This window comes from Balaenoptera acutorostrata, chromosome 9 (assembly GCF_949987535.1).
Source record: "Balaenoptera acutorostrata chromosome 9, mBalAcu1.1, whole genome shotgun sequence".
Classification (NCBI taxonomy): Eukaryota; Metazoa; Chordata; class Mammalia; order Artiodactyla; family Balaenopteridae; genus Balaenoptera; species Balaenoptera acutorostrata.
The window spans coordinates 47,909,161-47,932,718 of record NC_080072.1 but is presented as its reverse complement, the minus strand read 5'-3'; the positions used below and the strand labels follow the sequence as shown (position 1 = coordinate 47,932,718).

The 23,558-nt window shown below is 41.1% G+C and overlaps 1 protein-coding gene across 4 annotated transcripts in view; it reads right to left on the bottom strand.

Moving 5' to 3' along the window:
- The window catches only part of DENND5A (DENN domain containing 5A), a 111,223-nt gene extending 93,581 nt beyond the window's left edge, over positions 1-17,642 (bottom strand). For 2 of the 4 annotated variants that reach the window (XM_057552519.1, XM_057552520.1), the window contains exon 1: positions 17,222-17,636. In XM_057552519.1, the coding sequence (XP_057408502.1) occupies positions 17,222-17,333 (112 nt within the window). In that variant the 5' untranslated portion in view covers positions 17,334-17,636. Of the gene's footprint in view, positions 1-17,221 lie in introns of all 4 variants that reach the window. The other 2 variants (XM_057552522.1, XM_057552521.1) reach the window with 2 other exon arrangements.
- Positions 17,643-23,558: the final 5,916 nt, after the last annotated feature.

Sequence of the window (23,558 nt, the reverse complement as noted above, 5' to 3'; positions counted from 1 at the left end):
AACTTCATTAGTCATCCAGAAAATGCAAATTTAAGTAATGCAATACCACTACATAACCATCAGAATAACTAAAATGAAAAGGAAGGAAAATGCTGAGTGTTGGTAAGGATAGGGAGCAACCTACACTCTCATGCACTGCAACTGAGAATGTAAATTGATCCAACTACTGTGCAAAACAGCACGGCAGTATCTACTGAAGCTGAACATAAACCTATGACCCAGCAACTCCACTCCTAGGTATGTACTCAACAGGACAAAGTGCATGTTCACCAAAAAGGCCCATACAGGAAAAGTTCATAACATATCACTATTGTAACACTCAAAATCTAGACACTATCCAAGTGTCAACAACAGTGGAATTGAAAGAGAAATTATGGAATAGTTTACACGATAGGAAACACAGCAGTGAGAATGATCAATCTGAAACTGCATATAACAGTATGAATGAACCTCTCAGACATAACGTTGTGCAAAGAAAAATCCAGACACGAAAGAGCACATAGTGTATGGTTACATTTATATAAAGTACAAAGACAGGCAAAACTAATTTATGCTGTTAGAAGTCAGAACAGTGGTTACCTTTGGTGGGTGGGAGGGCAATTACGGACTGGAAGAAGCACAAGGAAGGATTCTGGGGTTCTGGCAACACGGGTGTGCTCAGTTTGTGAAAATATATCACAGCGTACACTTGACGTGTACTGTACTATGTTTGTTTGTTTGTTTCCTTAGTAAAGTTTTACTTTTTTTTTAAAGCATAAACTCCAGATTCTGACAGATCTGAGTTCGAACCCCAGCCTTTCTGAATATTAGCTGTGTGACCTCAGGCAAATTAATTGTGTTGTGCCTCAGTTTCCTCATCCATAAAATGGGAAAAATAGAACTTCTCTCATATGGTTGCTAACAGGCCCAAATGAGATAATGTAGGTAGTACTATTACCCCATTTCCACTTCCCAACAATGTCAAAATTATATAGAAAATTAAGTGATGCAAAGAATAAAAATGTTAGCAATAGCAAACATTTAATGGATACTCATCATGTGCCAAGCACTATTCCAAGCCATTTAATGTATTAACTTATTTAATCCTACAAGAACCCTAAGAGATAGGTTTTATTTCCATTTTAAAAACGAAGTAACTAGGGCTTCCCTGGTGGCACAGTGGTTGAGAGTCCGCCTGCCAATGCAGGGCACACGGGTTCCAGCCCTGGTCCTGGAAGATCTCACATGCTGCGGAGCAACTAAACCCGTGCACCACAACTACTGAGCCTGCAGTCTAGAGCCCACGAGCCACAACCACTGAGCCCACGTGCCACAACTACTGAAGCCCACGCACCTAGAGCCCATGCTCTGCAACAAGAGAAGCCACCACAATGAGAAGCCCGTGCAAAGCGACGAAGAGTGGCCCCCACTTGCCGCAACTAGAGAAACCCGCATGCAGCAACGAAGACCCAACGCAGCCAAAAATAAATAAAATAAATAAATTTACAAAAAAAAAAAGAATTAATTAAAACACAGAGAAGTAAATCACCCAAGGTCACACAAACAGTAAATGGAAGATTCTGATCCAGGTGACAGATGTAACTTTTAGGCTACACTATATCCTTTACTATCCCAGCAGAGAACCTCAGCTTTAAGGAGAGGAGACCAATATAGATACAGATACAGATTCACAAATATTTACTTCTTTAACAGTTTGCACAGTTTGTATACCATATCATGGGAAACAACACTCACCTAAGAATTAAGGGACCCCAAATTCAAGTTTCAGTGCTAAGTTAACTAACCAGCTGTGGGAACCCAGACAAATTATTCAAAACCCTCCCCCCCCCCAAAAAAAAACCCTCCCAGCCACATGTTCTTCCTCTGTAAAATGAGAGGTTTGGAAAGTCTAAACAGCTCTTGCTTCTCTTTTATGAGCCTTTGTTGCCTATATTAAAAGAATATAGCACAAATACAAGGCCTAGATAAGACAGTGATTACTGATGACAATGACAACATATCTGACTGGTTCCAACATCACTGTGCTAAAGAAATACTTTATTATAGATAAGAATGTTCTACCAAAACAGAAGTTTGATTTTTGTCGGAGTTACATGGCTTCTGACAAATGGACCTAAGTCATTTTTATCCTAAAATCCTATGGTATAACACTGTAAATCAACTATACTTTAATTTAAAAAAACAGTCCTAGAGAGTTCCCTGGCAGTCCAGGGGTTAGGACTCAGCGCTTTCACTGCCATGCCCCAGGTTCAATCCCTGGTCGGGGAACTAAGATCCCACAAGCCGCGCAGCACGGCCAAAAAAAGTCCAATGGTATTTCTCAATGCCAAGTGTAGTAACAGTACAGAGCAATGGTGATACTAGGTTCTCCTTTCCTAAGTATTCTTCCTAGGCTCTCCTTTTTACTCCTCTCTGCTTCTTGCTCACACTTGGAGAAATTCAAGACCTACCCTTTAGCCCCTCTGTAGTGGGTGGAATGCTGGCCCCAAAAAAGATATGTCCACATCATACTCCCCAGAACCCGTGAATATTATCTTTTTTTTTTTTTTTTTTAAGATTTATTTTTTATTGATTAATTGATTGATTGATTGATTGATTGCTATGTTGGGTCTTCGTTTCTGTGCTAGGGCTTTCTCTAGTTGTGGCAAGCGGGGGCCACTCTTCATCACGGTGCGCGGGCCTCTCACTATCGTGGCCTCTCCTGTTGCAGAGCACAGGCTCCAGACACGCAGGCTCAGTAATTGTGGCTCACGGGCCCAGCCGCTCCGCGGCATGTGGGATCTTCCCAGACCAGGGCTCGAACCCGTGTCCCCTGCATTAGCAGGCAGATTCTCAACCACTGCGCCACCAGGAAAGCCCGAATATTATCTTATTTGAAAAGATCTTTACAGATGTTATCAAAGATCTTGAGATGAGAAGATCATCCTGAATTAGCTGAGTGGGCCCTAAATCCAAAGAGAAGTATCCTTATAAGATAGACACACAGAGAAGACACAAAGGTGATGGTGATGTGAAGATGTGAGTGATGTGGCCAGAAGCCAAGAAATGCTGGCAGCCACCAGAAGCTGGGAGAGGCAAAGAATTATTCTCCCCAGGGCCCTCTGAGGGAATGCAGCCTGCTGACACCTTGAATTTGGACTTCTGGCCTCCAGAACAGAGGGGAAAAAAAAAAAAATCACTATTGTTTTAAGCAGCCCAGTTTATGGTAATCTGTTGCAGCAGCCATAGGAAACTAATACACCCTCCAAACCGCATTTTTTTACCCCTTACTTCTGTAGCAAACTCACCAGCTTTCCTAAGCAAAAGAAATCCATAATTATCCTTCAAAAGTACCCCAACCTCAACCCTCCCCAATCCCCCACAAAAAAAGAGCAATAAGAGAAATTATAAAAGCATACACAGACAATTCACGATACAAATACAAAGGATTAATAAATAGCTTTTTTAAAAATCTACCTTAGTAGTAGTCAAAGAAATACAGAAAACATAATGATAAAAAAATAATAATAATAATAATGATAGCCCAAAAAAGGAAAATAATGAGAATTAGTGAGGATGTGGAGAAAGTAGAGCCCTCTTGTGTTGACAGTGTGAATGTAAAATGGTGCAGTCACTGTGGAAAACAGTTTGGCAGTTCTTCAAAAGATTAAACACAGAGTTACCATATGATCCAACAATTCCACTCCTGGGTGTATACTCAAACGGTGTTGCTACAGAACCTTGAACACAAATGCTCACAGCAGCACTATTCATAATAGCCAAAAAGTGGAAACAACCCAAATGTCCATCAAGAGATGGATGAATAAACATTCATATATACAATAATAGCCATATAATGGAAGGAATGAGGTACTAATTTAGGCTACAACATGGATAAACCTTGGAAACATTATGCTAAGTGAAAGAAGCCAGTCACAAAAGGCCATATATTGTATGATTCCATTTATATGAAATATCCAGAATAGGCAAATTCAAAGAAACGGAAAGCAGATTAGAGGTTGTCTGGGGTTTGGGGGAGGGAGGAATAGGGAGTGACTGTTCAATGAGTACAGGTTTCCTTTTGGGGTGATGAACATGTTATATATATCATAATGGTGATGGCTGCATAATATTGTGAAATGTACTAAATGCCACTGAACTGTGTTAAATGGTTAAAATGGTAAATTTTATGTTATGTGTAATCTATCACCCCCACCAAAAAAAAAAAAAAAATATATATATATATATATATATACACACACATAAATGATGGCAAGCTAGAAGTGAGCATAAATTGGTATAGCACTTTCAAGAATAAATTCATCATTACACATGAAATGTGCTTAAAGGTTCATCTAATTTGACTTAATAACTGTCTTACTGTTATATATACTAAAGCAACAGACACACAGATTTGTATAAAGTATACACGTTGTAAAATTATTTATCATTAAAAAGTATAAACAAACCACCCAAGTGCCAAGTAATCATTAAAATTTTACAGTTCACTAATACTTTGGAATCAAATAACAATTAAAATCATGTTTATGAAGAATACTTAATGGCATGAGAAAACTATTCAAGACATATTTAAAAACATGGGAAAATGATCAACATATAATAGTAAATTTAAAAAGCAGGATGCGGGCTTCCCTGGTGGCGCAGTGGTTGAGAATCTGCCTGCCAATGCAGGGGACACAGGTTCGAGCCCTGGTCTGGGAAGATCCCACATGCCACGGAGCGACTAGGCCCGTGAGCCACAATTACTGAGCCTGCGCATCTGGAGTCTGTGCTCCGCAACAAGAAAGGCCACGATAATAAGAGGCCCGCGCACCGCAATGAAGAGTGGCCCCCACTTGCCGCAACTAGAGAAAGCCCTCGCACAGAAATGAAGATCCAACACAGCCATAAATAAATAAATAAATAAATAAATAAATAAATAAAATTTAAAAAAAAAAAAAAAAAAAAAAAAGCAGGATGCAACACTTTTTTTCTCTTATGATCTCAATTTTATAACTCTATATTAGTGTACATATATTTTTTTTCACTGCAAGTGTTTTTGAGGTATTTCCTGAGAATCAAAATATTCCTAAGAGATAAAGTTTCTGCAAATCAATGAGAAAAAGATAAACAACACAACAGAAATACGAACAAAAGGACTGAACAGGTAATTCACTGAAGGAGTAAAACATGAAATACACAAGTGTACATGAAATATATGAAAAGATACTCAGCCTCACAAATAATTAAATTTAGATTAAAACACACATTTTCTTCCCAGCAGATTGAAAACACTTTAGAAAAGCAGTTAATATTTTGTTACAGATGTAGAGAAAAAATTGGTAGAATCTTATTGTTGGTGAGAGGCTAACCTTTTGAAGAGGGCAATTTGGCAATATCTATTAAAACGTAAAATGTACATTATTCCTTGGACTCACAGTCTAGTTTTAGCAATTAATCCCATACAATGACTCCCACAAGTGTAAAAATACTTGTACAAGGGTATTTGATGAAAGAAAAATTTGAATGTATTCACCTGAAAGATCTTTGTACTGATGTGGGATACTTTTTAAGATGTTATTTATAAATATATAGAATGTTATAATTTGAAATAAATCCCCTTTTTACTTCAGCTTGTTTGAATGAGTTTCTATTACTTGTAATTAATTAACTCTTAACTAGGCACAATAAAATTTCAGGAGAATACTTGCTGATATTGAGAAATACTCATGACAGGACATTAAGTGAAAAACAAAATCAAAACATAAAACGTTTACGTTTCGCCTTATCACAGTATGTAAAAGTATACACACATACACCCACATATAGTAAAAACTGGAAAGAATATTGGTGATGATTATACACATGTAAACAGATGTAAAAATAAATCAAGCTATATACTTAGGACTTGTGCTTAAGGCAGACTGCAATACAAATTTTTAAAAATTGGAAGGAACTACAAAAAGACATCAAAATGCTACAAGCTTAATTCTGAATAGTCACTCGTGAGTGACTTATTTCTGTACCTTTCTATAATTTCTAAGTTCCCTATAAGAAATATGTACTTTATAATTTAAAGTTTTATTTTTAGAGAGAGAAAATACCACTCCTTACATGGTTGACCTTCAAATATGTTTTTTCCAAACCTCAGAGTCTATAACTTATGTATAGGCCAAAGGTGTTTTTGTACATATTAAATGAGCATTGAACTAATCAATGAATACATGAGAGACCATGTTTTTGTTCAGGGTCACAGCCAGAGCTAAGCCCTCTACAGCAAATTTTGCAAGACATAAACTACAAAGCTAGAGAACAGAACTCTTTCCCTCTCCTGAACCCCAGCAACACCTCATTATCTGCTCCTCACTTAAGGAACTGATCCTTTTCCACAGCTATTGGTTTATATATGCCTGACTGGTCAGAAGACTATGAGCTCCACAAGAACAGTAACTCTATCTCACACATGTATGCAAACAAGTGTCCCATCACTGAGTTGGTCTTTCAATAACAGAAAGGTATATGGTAGAGGACTTTAGAGACAGGGAAAAGAGGTTCCCAATTCTTGCTATGTGAACTCAAGCATGTTATTTAAATTCTCTGCACTTTAGTTTCCTAATCCGTAAAGCGAGGATAATGTCATTTGGTACCTAGAATTGAAATGTATTCACTAAACAATAAATAGCTATTAATTTAGTTATCAGGGATTGAACAGCTTACTCTAGCCTCATTCCTTGCCTGTGTTCCCCATTAACTACAGTGTACTTGTGAGTGGGATGGTCAGCTGAGGCTAGTACAAAAGTAGGTAAACAAAGCTAACTGGTCCTTACCAAGACTGACTCAATGACCCTGGCCTTATTAAATTCATCACACTCATAACCAACTGAGCTAAGCAGCCAACAGAGCTAGACCAGGAGACCAACAATCCTCCACAAAACACTAAACATTCTTCTAGAAGATAAAACTACAAATGCTTAAATACCAACTTTCCACACAATAAAAGTGCAGTGGAAAGAATGTGTTTCACAGAGACGTGAGAAAATGGGGGCAAAAGAAGAATACTAGGTTAATTACTTAGCAAAGAAAGGAATTAAATACCATTTGAACATACAGAACCTCGGAGTTAAGCAAAACTGGATGGATGTCAGTTTAGCAGGTGATACTTCTAGGTATTTGTTTTATTTTTCCCAATAAGAGATTGTGATCCTAAGTCCACGGGACTGGTTAAATAAACTAAAACTAGATTCATTTAAAAAAAAAAAGGTTCATCTGAACTATTATAAAATTTAGCTTTATACATTAAAAATTACAAAATAATCACAGTGCAATACAAAATGCCTCTCCCATCACCATCTTACCTCTAAATCTGACGTTGACCCTCAGCTTTTTGAGTATGGCTAAACAATCATTGCTACTCTTCTCCTCTACAGACCCCACCTTCTTTATTACTTAGCACTTAGAAAAGTTGTGGAAGTCTGGCTTCTTTAAGTTCTAAAAAGTTAAGTACTATGCCTTATATCAGAAAAAAAAAAATATAGGATTACATACAATTCTTTGAAAATCTGAATAAGCAGCCTTTATCTTTTCATAATTAATACAAATCTTTATCAAATACCTACTATGTAAAGCATTTCTTCTAGCAAAGCTCAGAAATTTGTCTACCTGACTCTGGGACAAGAGAAGTTATAACATAGTTCTGTCATTTTTAAATTTGTATAATGACCTATGGTTTTTATAATCAGGAAAAAAAATTTTAATGTAATGGTCATTGTCAAAGACTCCAGGGAAGGGACTTCCCTGGTGGTCCAGTGGTTAAGAACCCGTCTTGCAATGCAGGGGACGTCGGTTTGATCCCTGGTCAGGGAACTAAGATCCCACATGCCATGGGGCAACTAAGCCCATGCTCCACAACTAATGAGCCTGTGCACCACAACTAATGAACCTGTGTGCCACAACTAGAGAGAAGCCCGCACACTGCAACAAAGGGCCCACGCGCTGCAACAAAATATCCCGCGTGCCACAACTAAGACCTGATGCAGCCAAAAAATAAATAAATAAATTTTTTTTTAATTAAAAAAAAAAAAGACTATGGGGAAAACAAGAAAAGAGACATTTAACTTACTCAAAATAAAACCTCTGGTTTTCTTCAACAATATAACGATAATTAATACCTATCTTCATGACATTGTTAGAAAGCCATTATTCTAAAACTACAAAAATAAAGAAAAAAAGGACACCAGAGATGACACAACTGAGAAAGGAACCAATTCTTTTGACATTCCTGGAGAGTAATTCTAATGTATTACTGTCTTTAATGAATGTAATTTGTTGTAAATTGGGTTTATCCACTTATAAATCATGGCTTATGATTATTATTTCTAAATCATTTCCTTCTCTGTCTTCCTGACTTTAAAAATCCTGAAAGTTTCTTTACAATAGCCAGGTCATGGAAGCAACCTAAATGCCCATCGACAGACGAATGGATAAAGAAGATGTAGTACATATATACAATGGAATATTACTCAGCCATAAAAAAGAACGAAATTGGGTGATTTGTAGAGACGTGGATGGATCTAGAGACTGTCATACAAAGTGAAGTAAGTCCGAAAGAGAAAAACAAATATCGTATATTAACGCATATATGTGGAACCTAGAAAAATGGTACAGATGAACCGGTTTGCAGGGCAGAAATAGAGACACCGATGTAGAGAACAAAACGTATGGACACCAAGGGAGAAAGTGGCAGGGGAGGTGGTGGTGGTGGGATGAACTGGGATATTGGGATTGACATGTATACACTAATATGTATAAAACAGATAACTAATAAGAACCTGCTGTATAAAAAAATAAATAAAATAAAATTCAAAAATTCAAAAAAACAAAAAATCCTGAAAGTTTCTTAGTTGCTTCCCATTACCTTTCATTATAAAGAATATGGTAAATCAGAAGTCATAGCCAGCACCCAACAACAACCACAAAAAGATGCAACCTGCAGGCTACACTGAGGGATTTCTGAGGTTAGTAGGTGCAAACCTCTTTTTTTTCTTTTCAAAGAAAACAGACCTCAGACAAACAGCATAAAACATCCTGAAACAGCCACACAAAAAACAGAACTTCTTAGAAACAAAGCCCCAGTAACTATTTGGTCTAAGAAAAACATTTCCAGAACTGATAAGAATGGGGAGACAGGAAAATATATATATAAAAAATAACAACCAGCCTTAACTACAATTCAAAAAACGAGTGACCTGACTCCTCCCCTGACAGAGTTCCTCTACTAAGATCCTGAAAGCCGCATGACGCAGCCAAAAAAAAAAAGAATAATCTCATCACTGGTGAGACAGCAGACAGAAGACCTGGATTCTAACAGTTCTTTCTAACTTTCTGGGTAACAGTGGACAAAAAATTATATTTTCAAATGGGACTGAAAATATTAAAAACTGTTTAAAAACTATTAAATCATTTACAAATATTAATCATTACCATCTGTCAAAAGTGGTGGCTGGACTATCTCAGATCTAGCTCTGACAGTTTTTGATTCTGTGACCGATATAAATGAATGCACACTTATATTATGTTTTGCCACCTAGAAGTAGTTTAGAAAACAAGAAATCCCACACTCACAGAGAGATGAAGCTTAATAAGAGGAACCTCCAGGGGTTCCCTGGTGGCACAGTGGTTAAGAACCTGCCTGCCAATGCAGGGGACACGGGTTCGAGCCCTGGTCCGGGAAGATCCCACATGCCATGGAGCAACTAAGCCCGTGCACCACAACTACTGAGCCTGCGCTCTACAGCCTGCAAGCCACAACTACTGAGCCCACGTGCTGCAACTACTGAAGCCCGCACGGCCTAGAGCCCGTGCTCCGCAACAAGAGAAGTCACCGCAATGAGAAGCCTGCGCACCGCAACGAAGAGCAGCCCCCGCTCACCGCAACTAGAGAAAGCCCGCACGCAGCAACGAAGACCCAATGCAACCAAATATAACTAATAAATTAACTAATTTAAAAAATAAATAAATTTTTAAAAAAGAGGAACCGCCACACATCTCCCTGCTCTCAGCCTCTCAGCACTCCATGAAAACATTTTAGACTAATGCAACTAGTTCAGCCCATTCAGTAGACCACAGATGGCCTAGCAAAATTTTGACCTGAATTGCCCATCGCACTAATGAACGAAACAAACAAACAGGAATTACTAACCTGGCTCTCTTTAACAAGAAACTATGATAGATCCCGTGGATGACCATCAAGCAAATATCCTAAGTATAACATTTGAGAAACTTGATGGTCTAAACCATAGCTGTTCCCATCTAACTTCCTGGAGCCATACCCGACCTCTTGGAAGCACACTTGGAAGAAAATAGCTTGAAAGCTAGCACATGCCCCCATTTTCCACCACGACAGGACTCTGACACTCACAAACCCAGTCCAGGGTTCTGTATACTCCAAACTAAAATCAGTCATCACAAAACATCTGGAACATAGACATTTGACCAGTAACTGCCTCACTTAATAACTTTTGAGAACTAAACCTAAAAATCTGGCAACGATAGTCTCTGTGTAATCACTGAATTCCACAAGAAGTCACCAGCTTCTAAAGGGCAAGGCTTTCTCTCTTTTACTAGGTCCTATGCCATATCAGCAGTAACCTAAAACATATCAAGTATAGGTTCCCTCATGTGTACCTGGGTTCCTGAGAGACCTCTAAGACCACCTGACAGTAATTCAAATCCAGGGATGGCAACAGGAATCGAGAAGCCAAGCCAAGTACAAGTACACCTTCCACTAGAGTTAGCAAAAAAAACAAGCTTATAAAAGGATATAGGACTGGAAATGGGTATTGCCGAAGGAGGCCCTAGGCAAAGAAACCTTTATTTATAATCTAGTACAGAAGGAAGGAAGGGCGGAACAGAGTCTAAGAGAATTTGGTTTAAGCACAAAACACAGTGACTCGGGATTTCCTCCTAAGAAGAGAGGAACAGAGCCCCATTGTTATTAAAGTAAAATCCACTTACCTTCAATGTGATCCTCCCTACCTGAGAGAGTGTGAAGTAGGGTGCTCTTATGTTAAAAATATAGCCTCTCCAACTAAATTTAGCATACAATTTTAAATCGCCTTGGGGATGCTCTGTAATTGTTTTCTGTGTGCTAGTAGTGTCTCCTCTTGACTTCTTACTTGCTCTACCTTATAAAAGGAAACACATGACCTAACTTAGGAAATCTCCCCCTTCTACCCTGAACTCTGGAAGTATCCACAGATGCCTGACATAAGCTACCAGGATTTGAGTTTTGCTTCAGCTAGGAGTCTGAGCTTCGGAGCAGGGATGCCTTTATAAAATGATCATGAGAGAATCTGTGCTGAATTGACCAGAGTGGTAGAGGAAAATAAAAATTAAGGTTATTTCAAATTGACTCCCTGTTTGAAACTGGCTCATCAAACTTTTTATACCCACTTCATCTCTGAGAAGAGATAACTTTTTTTTTCTTTTAAATAAGATATCCTTCTTAGTCATCAAGAATATGCAAATCAAAACCACACTGAGATACCCACTAGATACCCACTTTACACCCACTAGGATGCCCATGAGCAAAAAGAAAGTAAGTGTTGGTGAGGATATAGAGTGTGGAACCCTCAAACACTGCTAGTGGGAATGTAAACCGGTGCAGCTGTTTTGGAAAACAGTCTGCAATTTCTCAAAAGGTTTAAACATAGAATTGCCATACGACCCAGCTATTCCACTCCTAGGTATATACCTAAGAGATATGAAAACATATGTCCACACAAATATATGTACACAAATGTTTACAGTAGCATTATTTATAATAACCAAAAAGTATATAAATCACCCAAATGTCCATCAACTTATGATAAGTAAAATGTGGTATATTTATACAATATCATTCAGCCATAAAAAGAAATGATATACTGATACATGCTACAACATAGATGAACCTTGAAAACATGCTAGGTGAAAGAAGCCAATCACAAAAGACCATACATTGTATGATTCCATTTATATGAAATATCCAGAATAGACAAATCCATAAAGATCAAAGGTAGATTAGTGGTTCCCAATCAACCTACTGCCCTCAAACTCTCTTCTTTCTCCAACTCATCAGCACCTGTTTTTACGAAATTATAAGTACAATAACAAAAATAACTTTCATTTTAATAAAAGGTCTAGAAGGATCTATATTAAAATGTTAACTACTATGAAGAGATTAAGTTGTTCTTATTATCATGGATGTGAAGAATAATGATGTGAACTAGTACTGATTTGGTGATAAGAAAATAAAAGTTTTTTCACCTGAGGAGGAAAAAAAAAGTAGATTAGTGGTTGCTTAGAGCTGGGGTGTTAGGGAGTTGAAAGGATATGGGAAGTAACTGCTAAAGGGTATAGGTTTTGGGGGGAGGGTGATGAAAATATTCTAAAATTGATTTTAGTCATGCTTTCACAACTCTGAATATACTAAAAAACACTGAATTGTGTACTTTAAATAAAATTAAATCTCAATAAAGATTTTTTATATATTAGAAAGATAAGACACATATATAAGTGATAAAGCAACTGGAGCAAAATGTTAACAGTGACTCTGGAAAAAGGATGTACTGAAGTTCTTTGTACCATTCATGTCAATGTTTGGTGTGAAATTACATTAAAAGAAAAAGCTAGGCTTCCCTGGTGGCACAGTGGTTGGGAATCCGCCTGCCAACACAGGGGACATGGGTTCGAACCCTGGTCTAGGAAGATCCCACATGCCACGGAGCAAATAGGTCCGCGAGCCACAACTACTGAGCCAGTGTGCCACAACTACTGAAGCCCGCACGCCTAGAGCCCGTGCTCCACAACAAGAGAAGCCACTGCAATGAGAAGCCCGTGCACCACAACGAAGAGTAGCCCCCACTCGCCTCAACTACAGAAAGCCCGCGCGCAGCAACGAAGACCCAACGCAGTCAAAAATAAATAAAATAAACAAATTTTTAAAACTATATTAAAAAAGAAAAAGCCAAAAAAAATTAAGATCTCTCTCTTGATAATCATGCACAGTATTCTTGCTTAACATGAAACGGAAACCTGCACTAGACAAGACTGCTATGTCTGCTACTGCCCCTGCCAGACAAGTATTTTACTTGTCTCCCCCACACTCATCAAACTACTGCAAAGCATGCAAAGCATCACTCAAGTAAGAGAAAAGAAGGATAAAACGTGGCAAGGGAGACAAATATTCTCCAACTTTCTCAGAGCCTCAGTTTCCTCATCTGTAAAATCAGAAGGTTATATAGTCTCTAAGAGAGCTTCCATGTTTGACATTCCGTGATTCTGTTTTTCTAATTTCATTGCCCAATATAGTTAAGGAGAAGTAGGATCTGACCAGTCCTCTGGCTTTCCTGGACAGGGAGCATTTTTTCTCTCTTCTAATGATGACATTAAGAGATGATTTCAGGGTATGTCAGTGTTCTAAGCAGGTTCATACAGGACATTGGCCAGTTTCCCAACTATCTATGTTCCTAAGCCCTCTCTTTGATTCTTGGCAAGACCCACCACTCAGAGCCTGGGAAACTGCAGTAGTGGATGCATAAACCTAGGATACTTATATCTCAATGCTGGGTGCAGGTCAGTGCAGAGGAACGTAAAGATTCCATAGTAAGAAATAGGTTATTAGCATTCTGGAAACTTAACTCTCAGGCAGAGATAGGGAAAGCAAACTCAGGACTCCCATGTCATGGTAAACCTTCTCCTGCAGTTACCTGGTGGTGACCATAAGAAGAAAAAGGGAAAATGAAGATGCCCAGAACACCCATCCATCAAAGAGGCAGAAAGAGGGACTGGACTCTACTACCATCTGCCTCCCCACTTAGAATGGGCCAACAATAACGAAAAATGAAAATCAAAAACGTTTTTTCCAGATTTGCTTATCTCCTTGACAAACTCAAAAAGCTAACAAGCAGATACCATTTCCTAAAGTTGGCTAGACTTCTGCTTCACCAATAGATTACCTTTCTCTCCTTCAACCCAAAGTACTCCCTCAACTAACCAGAAGAGAAAACAAAATTAATTTTCATATCTTCCTCTGTTCCTTGCACAACAAATAACTACATGACTTGCCTAAATGCTTAAGTCTAGAGGAAAGGGGAGAGGTGACACGGAGAGACTCCTATAAATTCAATGATCAGAGTCTATATTCAACACAGCAAGCTCTATGCTTATTACTGCAAACAGAAAAAAATGAATCTTAACCTTTCTCCATAAAGCCAGAAGGAACACTGAGCATCTTTGATCTGCTTGTTCTGGATTCACTCCTAGAGTATAGAAGCTATCTGATGTATATAACTTAATTTGCTTGTAGAGAACATAGACTCCTTGGTACCTCCCTAGAGAACCTGGGTGCAATTCACAATTTCCTGTAGTTTCACTTACCATGACATCATCAGTTTAGGAGCTATAAGGCAGAGAGAAAATGCACCCTGGAGAGTCTCAAGACTGACCCGCAAAGAGCTATTTGTATTCTGTTTTGTTTTCCTCAAAGATTCCCTCTGGGTAGTCCAGATTCCCCTATCAACCCACCAGAAATGAAATGAAGGAAAAGAAGAAATCCTTCAATCAGTGCTTATTCTAACAAAGGCCACCTATTGAATAAATAGTCTTGGCATTCCACTACTGCAACCACACTTAAAAAGACAGAAAAATACCTTTCCTTACACATTTTATACAGCTCATCCCCCCCCTTCTTTATTCTCTCAATAAGCTTTCACAGGTATATAATTTGAGCTTGCTGAAAAGCCACATAATTAACAGATATTCACTAAAAGAGAATTAACCTTTTGAGAGTCTACTTGATGAGACACTTTTTATTTACATTCTCTTTTTCATAATGAGGACCCCAGCAGAGTTATCTAACTTGGCCCCCAGTCACAGAGTTAGTCAACAGCAGAGCAAGAATGTTTAACCCCAAAACCCATGCTCTCACTGACAAATCACTTCCCGGCTCCACTCCTAAGCTTTACCATTTGCAAAACATTCTCTTTATTTTTGAAAATCGAATGTTTATATAATTTAATAGACACTTAAAGGCACAACATAAAAATAACACTGGTTTATTCCACCAATTTAAAGTTTCTTTTACTGGGGAGAACTGTGTCATTTTTAGTCTTTCTCAACATGTTAGTGTTTTCTAAAGACCCAGCCAAGCAATGAGATGCAGTTTAGTGTCACAAGAGGAGCACTGGATCAAAGTCAAGCAATTAACTAACAGGACATAGGCCCTACTGTCCTTCCTGGGCCTCATTTTCCTCTCTGAGGTCCCTTCTAGCTCCAGTACCATGAACTGAATTCCAACAACTATTGATACATAGCAAAGTCACAAATTTAACAAATAGGAAACACACATGAAAAATTAACATCAGTATTATAAAAATTTGAAGACCTAAAAAAGTGAACTTAAAACTACCCCCAACAAGAGGCCTAGTATTAACTGTATTACTGCTTCATGATTTTTTCTCCACCTGCTATTGATTTGAGGAAATAGTGTATTTGCTCTGACCTTGTTAAAGGTCATTAATTTACCACTTTTTTAAAAGTCCATTTTGACAAATTGGACAATCTAAAAGAAATGGATAAATTTCTAGAAATGTACAACCTACCAAGACTGAATCATGAGAAAATAGAAAATCTGAGCAAACCAATAATGAGTAAGGAAATTGAATCAGTAATCAAAAACCTCCCAACAAGAAAAACCAAGGACCAGATGGTATCCCTAGTGAATTCTACCAAACATTTAAAGAAGAATTAACATCAATCTTTGTCAAACTCTTCCAAAAAACTGAAGAGGTCAGAACACTTCCAAACTCATTTTACGAGGCCACTCTGATACCAAAGCCAGGTAAGGACACTACAAGGAAAAAAAACTATAGACCAGTATCCCTGATGAATATAGGTGTAAAAATTCTCAATAAAATATTAACAAACCAAATTCGATAACACATTAAAAGGATCATACACCACAACCAAGGGGGATTTATCCCTGGGATTTAAGAATGGTTCAACATATGCAAATCAATAAATGTGATACAACACACTTAAAAAAAAAAAGAAGTCCATTTCGAAGTATGCACCTTTTTTTTTTTTTCATAAGAAACACTGAAATTTTTCTGATGGGGGAAAAAAAAAACCACACAAAACCTCTCCTGTCATCTCTGAAGCAAAGTAAAATTAGTCAACAGGACAATCACCCTCAGGAGAGAAACTTTACAGTAAACACATCATGACAGAACAGTAGAAAGGAGTATCTCTCATCAAATCAGGATGACACAACAAACCTCCACCCACATGAAACCTGCAAACTGGACACTCCAGACAAAAACTTTTCCAAACCTTGAGATTCAAAGGCTCCAATGACGGTGCAGTGGAGTTCGTGGGGATTTTACAACTCTGACACCGGTGCAGTGGAATTCATACGATTTTACAATTCTGACACTCTTGGGCAATTAGTGCCAAATCTGATCTGGGCCCTATCTTCACTTCCCCACCACTTCCCTTCGAAAGATGACTTGAGAAGCATCACTACGCAACCCAGGCTCTCCAACTAGGCTGCTGCCCTTTTATTCACAAATGACGCTGGCCTCATAAAGGACATAAATTATTTTCAATAAAAAGGCACGGCCCCGGGGTACAAGCCCTTTCTAGATGTAAGGGAGTTCTCATCCTTCTTGGTGTGGCCCAAGTTCACTTTATTACTTCACGTCCCATCAACCCAGGGGGCCCAGCCCAGCGCTCGGTTAGAACGGTTTTGAGGAACTGCAATCACAGGCTTCTTGGGAAGAGGCCAGATAAACTCACCAAGTTTTTGGTTTGTTTGTTTTTTTTTAAGTCTGGGTGGAACTTACTTTCACCAGGACGTGGGATATCTTCTTCCCTCCCTAATGGGTGTTCGAGGACAAGCTTCCCTTTATTTTATACTAAGTCACTCAACCTTCACCAGACTGTGAAGACAACCCTTCTCTCCTCCTCGTCCGGGAGAACCTGGCCACAGCTCAGCGGGGAGCAGGGGTCGTTCGGAACCCTCAAAGCTCAGAGGCCCTCGCCCGTTTCCCCTCCTCCAGAGTGACGCCCCCTACCCCGCGCCCGCCCTGGGTCCTTCCGACCGACCCTCGCCCTGCTCCCGGGACAAAGCGGAGGTGGGGTGGTTTCCTCGGGGGTCCCCGGCGGCGGCGGGGAAGCAGCCCCGGGCTCAGCGCGCACTCACCCGACAGCTCGTCCGGCTCCAGCCCGGTCTCAGTGTCCAGCCCGCAGATGACAAAGTAGTCGGCGAAGCGACTGGGCGCCGAGCCCCCTCCGCCGCCGCCGCCGCCGCTCATGGCGCCGGGGCCGAGCCGGGCCGGGCCGTGCGGAGCGCGGAGCCCCCGCACCGGGCGCCCGCCCGCCCTCAGGCCGCCCCTCCCGCCGCCGCCGACGCTACCGCGGCTCCGGCCGCCGCCCCCGGCCTTGGCCCGGTCCCCGCGACCGCCGCGGCTGCCGTGACGGGGCAGGGGGGCACCGGGCCGCCCCGCGCCGCATCCTGGACGCCTTCCCCTCCGCGCCGCCGCCGCCGCCAGCCGAGAGCGCCGCGGCCGGACCCAGCCTGGAAAAGGGCGTAAAACGCTGAGGAGAACCCCCACCGCGGCCCCCTCCCGCCGCGCCTGCGCAGGCGCCTTCGGGGAGGGGGCGGGCGCCTCGCGGAAAGGATGACGTGATGCTCTTCGGGCAGGCTGGCCGCAGCTTCCCAGGCGGTCTCCGCAGCGCGGCGGGCAATTACTGGGTCGCCCGCAACCTCCACCCCCTCGGGGCTGCGACTCCTTTAGGGAAGGCAGAGGAGGTGCGGGATGGATGGACGCATCCCGCAGAGCCGGGACCCTGGCCCACGCTCCGCCTCCCACTAGAGGTCCGGCGGTCTCCTGTTTAGACCGGCCCTGTCACAGCAATAGGGTCGCAGGATTGAGCTCGGAAGCCCACCTCATCCTAACTCCAGGAAGCCCACCGGCCTAGACCCCAGATAGCGCCTTCTCCCTGACCCCGCTCCCTAACGTCCACGCCCGGCCCTTTCCCGAGTAGAGCTGAGGATTCCCCCTCTTTTGGCCGAGGTGGATCTGCCCGCCCTATATTTACCCTTGGCTTACAAATGGGGAAACTAAGGCTCAGAAAGAAGCAAGGTCTTTCCCCAGGGTTACATAGAGACTAAGAGACAAAGCCTGGACCAGAATCCTGGGCTCGTGGTTAGTCCCCGCTCCCTCCCCCCGAGTCCAGCCAGGCCTTTTCCCATGCACCAGGCTGTCCCTTTTTCTCTCCTAGAGCCTCCAGAGACCCATGCCACTTGGGAGCTCCCCTTCTGCTTCTGAGAATTCTCAGTTCCATCCCTGAGTCCATCCTCCTGAGAGAAGTGGGTGAGGAGGAGAGAAACTTGCCTCCTGGTACTTGTGTTGGGACCCTGCGATTTGGTTTCCCACAGAAGCTAAGCAGGAAACTGGAGATCAGAAACCAAGAAGGCAATATGTAGAGTGGTTACTAAAATGGGCTCTAGAAACGGAATGCTTAGATTTGAATCTGGACCTTATCATTTACTGTGTGACCTTGGGCAATCTCCAGGTGCCAGCAGTCATGTTTTCTGTGAAGATTACATGAGATAAATACGCATACAGGTTATGTAGTCAGAATAGTGCCTGGAAGTAGAAGGCACTCAATAAATATTAGAGATTATATTATTATTCCAGCAAGAGGTGTGCCTAGGGTTTGCTCTGGCAGGCTGCTGCTAAAGGCCCTAGAAAGCAGCTGGCTTCCCCAAGGGCTGACCCTGGGCTATCTCCTGGGTTCTCTCCTGGGTACCTCTCTTAAGTATTGGTTTGGGGGGTGTGTGGCTTGGAGGTCACAGCCAATGTCACTTGGAACCATAGTACCTGCTCCTCTTTGTATGTAACCTGCCTGAACTAGTAAGAGAAAAGTGTAGAAAAGGTAGCTTCACAAAGTGCATTTAGGGTGATACCTCACCCTATCTTGCATGCTGGGGATGCAGAGACAGTAGAGGAGGCTTAGAGAGCTAAATGGTTACAAAGCACAGAAGGGGGGCATCTTTCCAGGTTAGGGGATGGTCAGGGAAGGCTTCCAGAAGGAGATATAATCCGACCTGAGTTCCAAAGGATCAAAAAGAATTTCTCAAGTAAAAGGGGGAGGAAAGGATGTTTCAGGCAGCGTGTGCAACAACAGGGAGTGACAGATTAAAATGGTTACATACAGGCAACAACAAGTAATTCATTTCTCTGGGAGATAGAGAATTAAAAGGAGATAAAACCAGGGAGAGAGGAGGGGGACAGAGCAGGAAAGGCTTCCAATGCCAAGCTAAAGAATTTACCCTGTAAATTTACCCTGTGTTAGAGGAATGGTAAGCCGCAGGAATTAAAGCTGAGGAGGGACTTCCCTGGTGACACAGTGGTTAAGAATCTGCCTGCCAATGCAGGGTACACGGGTTCGAGCCCTGGTCCAGGAAGATCCCACATGCTGCGGAGCAACTAAGCCCCCGTGCCACAACTACTAAAGCCTGTGCAAGGCACTGCAATGAGAAGCCCACACACCGCAAAGAGTAGCCCCTGCACTCTGCAACTAGGGAAAGCCCGCGCACAGCAATGAAGACCCAACGCAGCCAAGAATTTAAAAATAAATAAATTTTAAAAATAATAATAAAGAGGCTTAATTTAAAAAAAATAAAGCTGAGGAGTGACAAGAGCTGACTCACATCTTAGAATGATCACTCTGGGAGTCACGTGGAAGAAGAGACTTCAAAAAGTCTTAATTATCCTCAGTTGGAAGCCCAGAAACTTTTTATCCAAGGTGTCCAGGGTGATCAGGTGCTAGGAGACCTCTCACACTAACTCAACTCATAAAACAAGTTAGAAACGAAAGACTGTATTAATTTGCCCTGGGAAATGTAACTGCTCAGAGGCCCAGAATACTCAACTGTAAAGTGATCTCCCTCCCAGTAGGAAATATGTTTGGCAGAGTGATTGCTTCTGCCAGAGTCAGAGAAAAAAAACAGAGCTGAATGCTTTTAAGTTTTAGTTTAAATCCTCACCCCGACTCCTACTAGCTATATGAGCTGAGGCACATCAGTTAACTTCTCTGGAATGAGAATAATCAACGTTACCCCCACAAGACTGCTTTTAAGTTTCATAAATTAATCTTTTTTAATGAATGAAGAAAGGAATTTTAAATATCTGGAACATAATATACTCTTAATAAGCGGCAACCTGGGGCACCCACTTCAGCATGAAGGATCTGAGAGAGAGCAAGTCGACATCTGAGGGAAGATAAATCCAGGAAAGGGCATGAGGCAAAAGTGTGCCTGGAGTGGCCAAGGAGCAATAAGAAGGTTAGGGTGGCTGGGAAGTGTTGGGGGTGGGAGGAGTGGGAGAAGATGGTAGGTGTGGTGATGTTGGCTTGCAGTTCACCAAATAATCATGTTTCCCTTTCCACAGTGTGTGGAGCTGTTCCTAGGAAGCAGCTGCCTGGTCAGGGACAACGTTTCCCACCCCACTTGCAGTCACATGTTGGTCATGTGACTGGTTCTCACCAATAGAATATGTGAAGGACTTTATGTGTGTCACTGCTAGATTAGTGTATTTAAGAAGCAAATGAGGGGGGACTTCCCGGTGGCGCAGTGGTTAAGACTCCGTGCTTCCAATGCAGGGGGCCGGGTTTGATCCCTGGTCAGGGAAATAGATCCCATGTGCATGCTGCAACTAGAAGTTCACATGCCACAACTAAGGAGCCTGCGAGCTGCAACTAAGGAGTCTGCCGGCTGCAACTAAGACCCAGCACAACCAAATAAATGATTTTAAAAAAAGAAGAAGAAGAAGCAAATGAGGGGACTTCCCTGGTGGTCCAGTGGTTAAGAATCCACCTTTCAATGCGGGGGACTTGGGTTCGATCCCTGGTCGGGGAACTAAGATCCCACATGCCGCAGGGCAACTAAGCCCACATGCTGCAACTACTGAGCCCGTGCTCTGGAGCCCACGAGCTCTGCAGCCAGCACACCACAACTAGAGAGAAGCCCACACACCGCAACGAAGACCAAGTGCAGCCAAAATTTTTAAAAATAAATAAAAAAAGAAGCAAATGAGAGAAAAGGGAACCCTTCCTACACTGTTGGTGGGAATGTAAGTTGGTGTAACCACTATGAAAAACAGTATGGAGCTTCCTCAGAAAACTAAAAATAGAATTACCATGTGATCCAGCAATCCCACTCCTGGGCATATACCCAGACAAAACTATAATTCAAAAAGATACATGCACCCCTATGTTCATAGCAGCACTATTCACAATAGCCAAGACATGGAAACAACCTAAATGTCCATCAAGAGATGCACGGATAAAGAACATGTGGTATATATATGCAGTGGAATACTACACAGCCATAAAAAAGAAAGAACTATTGCCATTTGCAGCAACATGGATGCAACTAGAGATTATCACACTAAGTGAAGTAAGTCATAAAGAGAAAGACAAATACCATATGATATCACTTATATGTGGAATCTAAAATATGGCACAAATGAACCTATCTATAAAACAGAAACAGACTCACAGACATAAAGAACAAACTTGTGGCTGCCAAGGGGGAGGAGAGTGGGGGAGAGAAGGACTGGGAGTTGGGGATTAGCAAATGTAAACTATTATATATAGGATGGATAAACAACAAGATCCTACTGTATAGCACAAGGAACTGTATTCAGTATCCTGTGATAAACCATAATGTAAAAGAATATTAAAAAAAGAATGTCCATATGTGTATAACTGAGTCACTTTGCCGTACAGCAGAGATTGGCACAGCATAGTAAATCAACTATATTTCAATTTAAAAAAAAAATTTTTAAATAAGCAAATGAGATTAATTAATTAACATTTAAAGAAACAAATGAGGCTTCTTCCCTCTCTCTTTCTGCCTTCCACCAGCTAAAAGTAGAGAATTGTGAGGTTCTAAGGAATGGCAAAACAGAAGACAGAGGAGCCTGGATCTCTGAATCAACTACATGGAGGAAAGTCTCCAGCTGACCAAGAATACCCCCACTGGACTCTTTGGTGAACAAGAAACAGACTTCAATTGTGTGAAACCACTGGTACTGTGGGGTTTATTTGTTATAGCAGCTAGCATTACCATCACCCAAGTAGAATATGTTGGGGTAGGGGAAGCAGATCACGGAGAGCCTTGTAGGTGCACTGTAAAGATTTTGTCTTTGTCTCTGAATAAAATGAAAAGTCACTGTAGAATTTTGAACAAAGGAGTGTCATGATCAGCCTTGTTTAGAAGGATATGTAAGGTACCATTTTAAGCACTTCATATATATTAACTCTGCCTAGAACTTGTCCTGAACTCAGATTTGTATATCCAACTGACTTCTTATCATCTCAATCTGGAGGTCTAAGAGGCATCTCAAAGTTAACATATTCAAATCAAATTTCTAATTTACACCCGTAATATGCTGCCCCTTCCACATGCTTTCCCCATCTCAGTAACTGAAAGCACTTCACGCTTTCAGTTCATGCCAAAAACCTTACACTCATTCTTCTCTCTCTCTCTCCCTCCCTCCCCACACCTACACACCACACACACACACACACACACACAGAGAGTCCACGTCATATCCATTAGAAAATTCTATTGGTTCTGAAAATTTTAACAATGAGTAAAGCATAGCACAGTTCTGTCTACTTTTAACCCTTGTTTGGTTCAGAAAGTTATAAAAGGAAGCTGGAAAAAGAACAGGTTGCTGAAAATGTGAAACATCCTGGTTACATGAAATCCAGAAAATCACTAAGCATGTTTTGAAAAATACTTTGTAACTATATCTTATAAGTTACCCCTACATTTAGTGAGTGTTGCTGGATAATGATATCAATAATGGAAAACTGGGAAAAAAGACAAATTCAGGGCTTCCCTGGTGGCGCAGTGGTTGAGAATCTGCCTGCTAATGCAGGGGACACGGGTTCAAGCCCTGGTCTGGGAAGATCCCACATGCCGCAGAGCAGCTAGGCCCGTGAGCCACAATTACTGAGGCTGCGCTTCTGGAGCCTGTGCTCCGCAACAAGAGAGGCCGCGATAGTGAGAGGCCCGCGCACCGCGATGAAGAGTGGCCCCCGCTTGCCACAACTAGAGAAAGCCCTCGCACAGAAATGAAGACCCAACACAGACATAAATAAATAAATAAATAAATAAATAAATAAAAGACAAATTCATATTGTATAAAATACAATGATATATACAGTGCATGTAATAAATCCCTTATTTTTAATATAAAAGAAAAAGTATATAATTTTAATTAATAAATCAGTTTCTTTCCCTTTGCTTAATATATATTCAACAAATATTTTTTAAATATCATTTTGAAAGACACCGGATTACCTGCCTTATTACTCCCTTGGGTGTTAGTTCTTCCCTGGAGAAATGCAGGAACAGCAGGGCTAACCTTGCAAGTCTGTACCTTACAAAAGCAACACCAAAGTAAAGGGAGGGAGGATATGATCACAATAGATCAGCCCAAGAGCAGAGCAAATGAGCC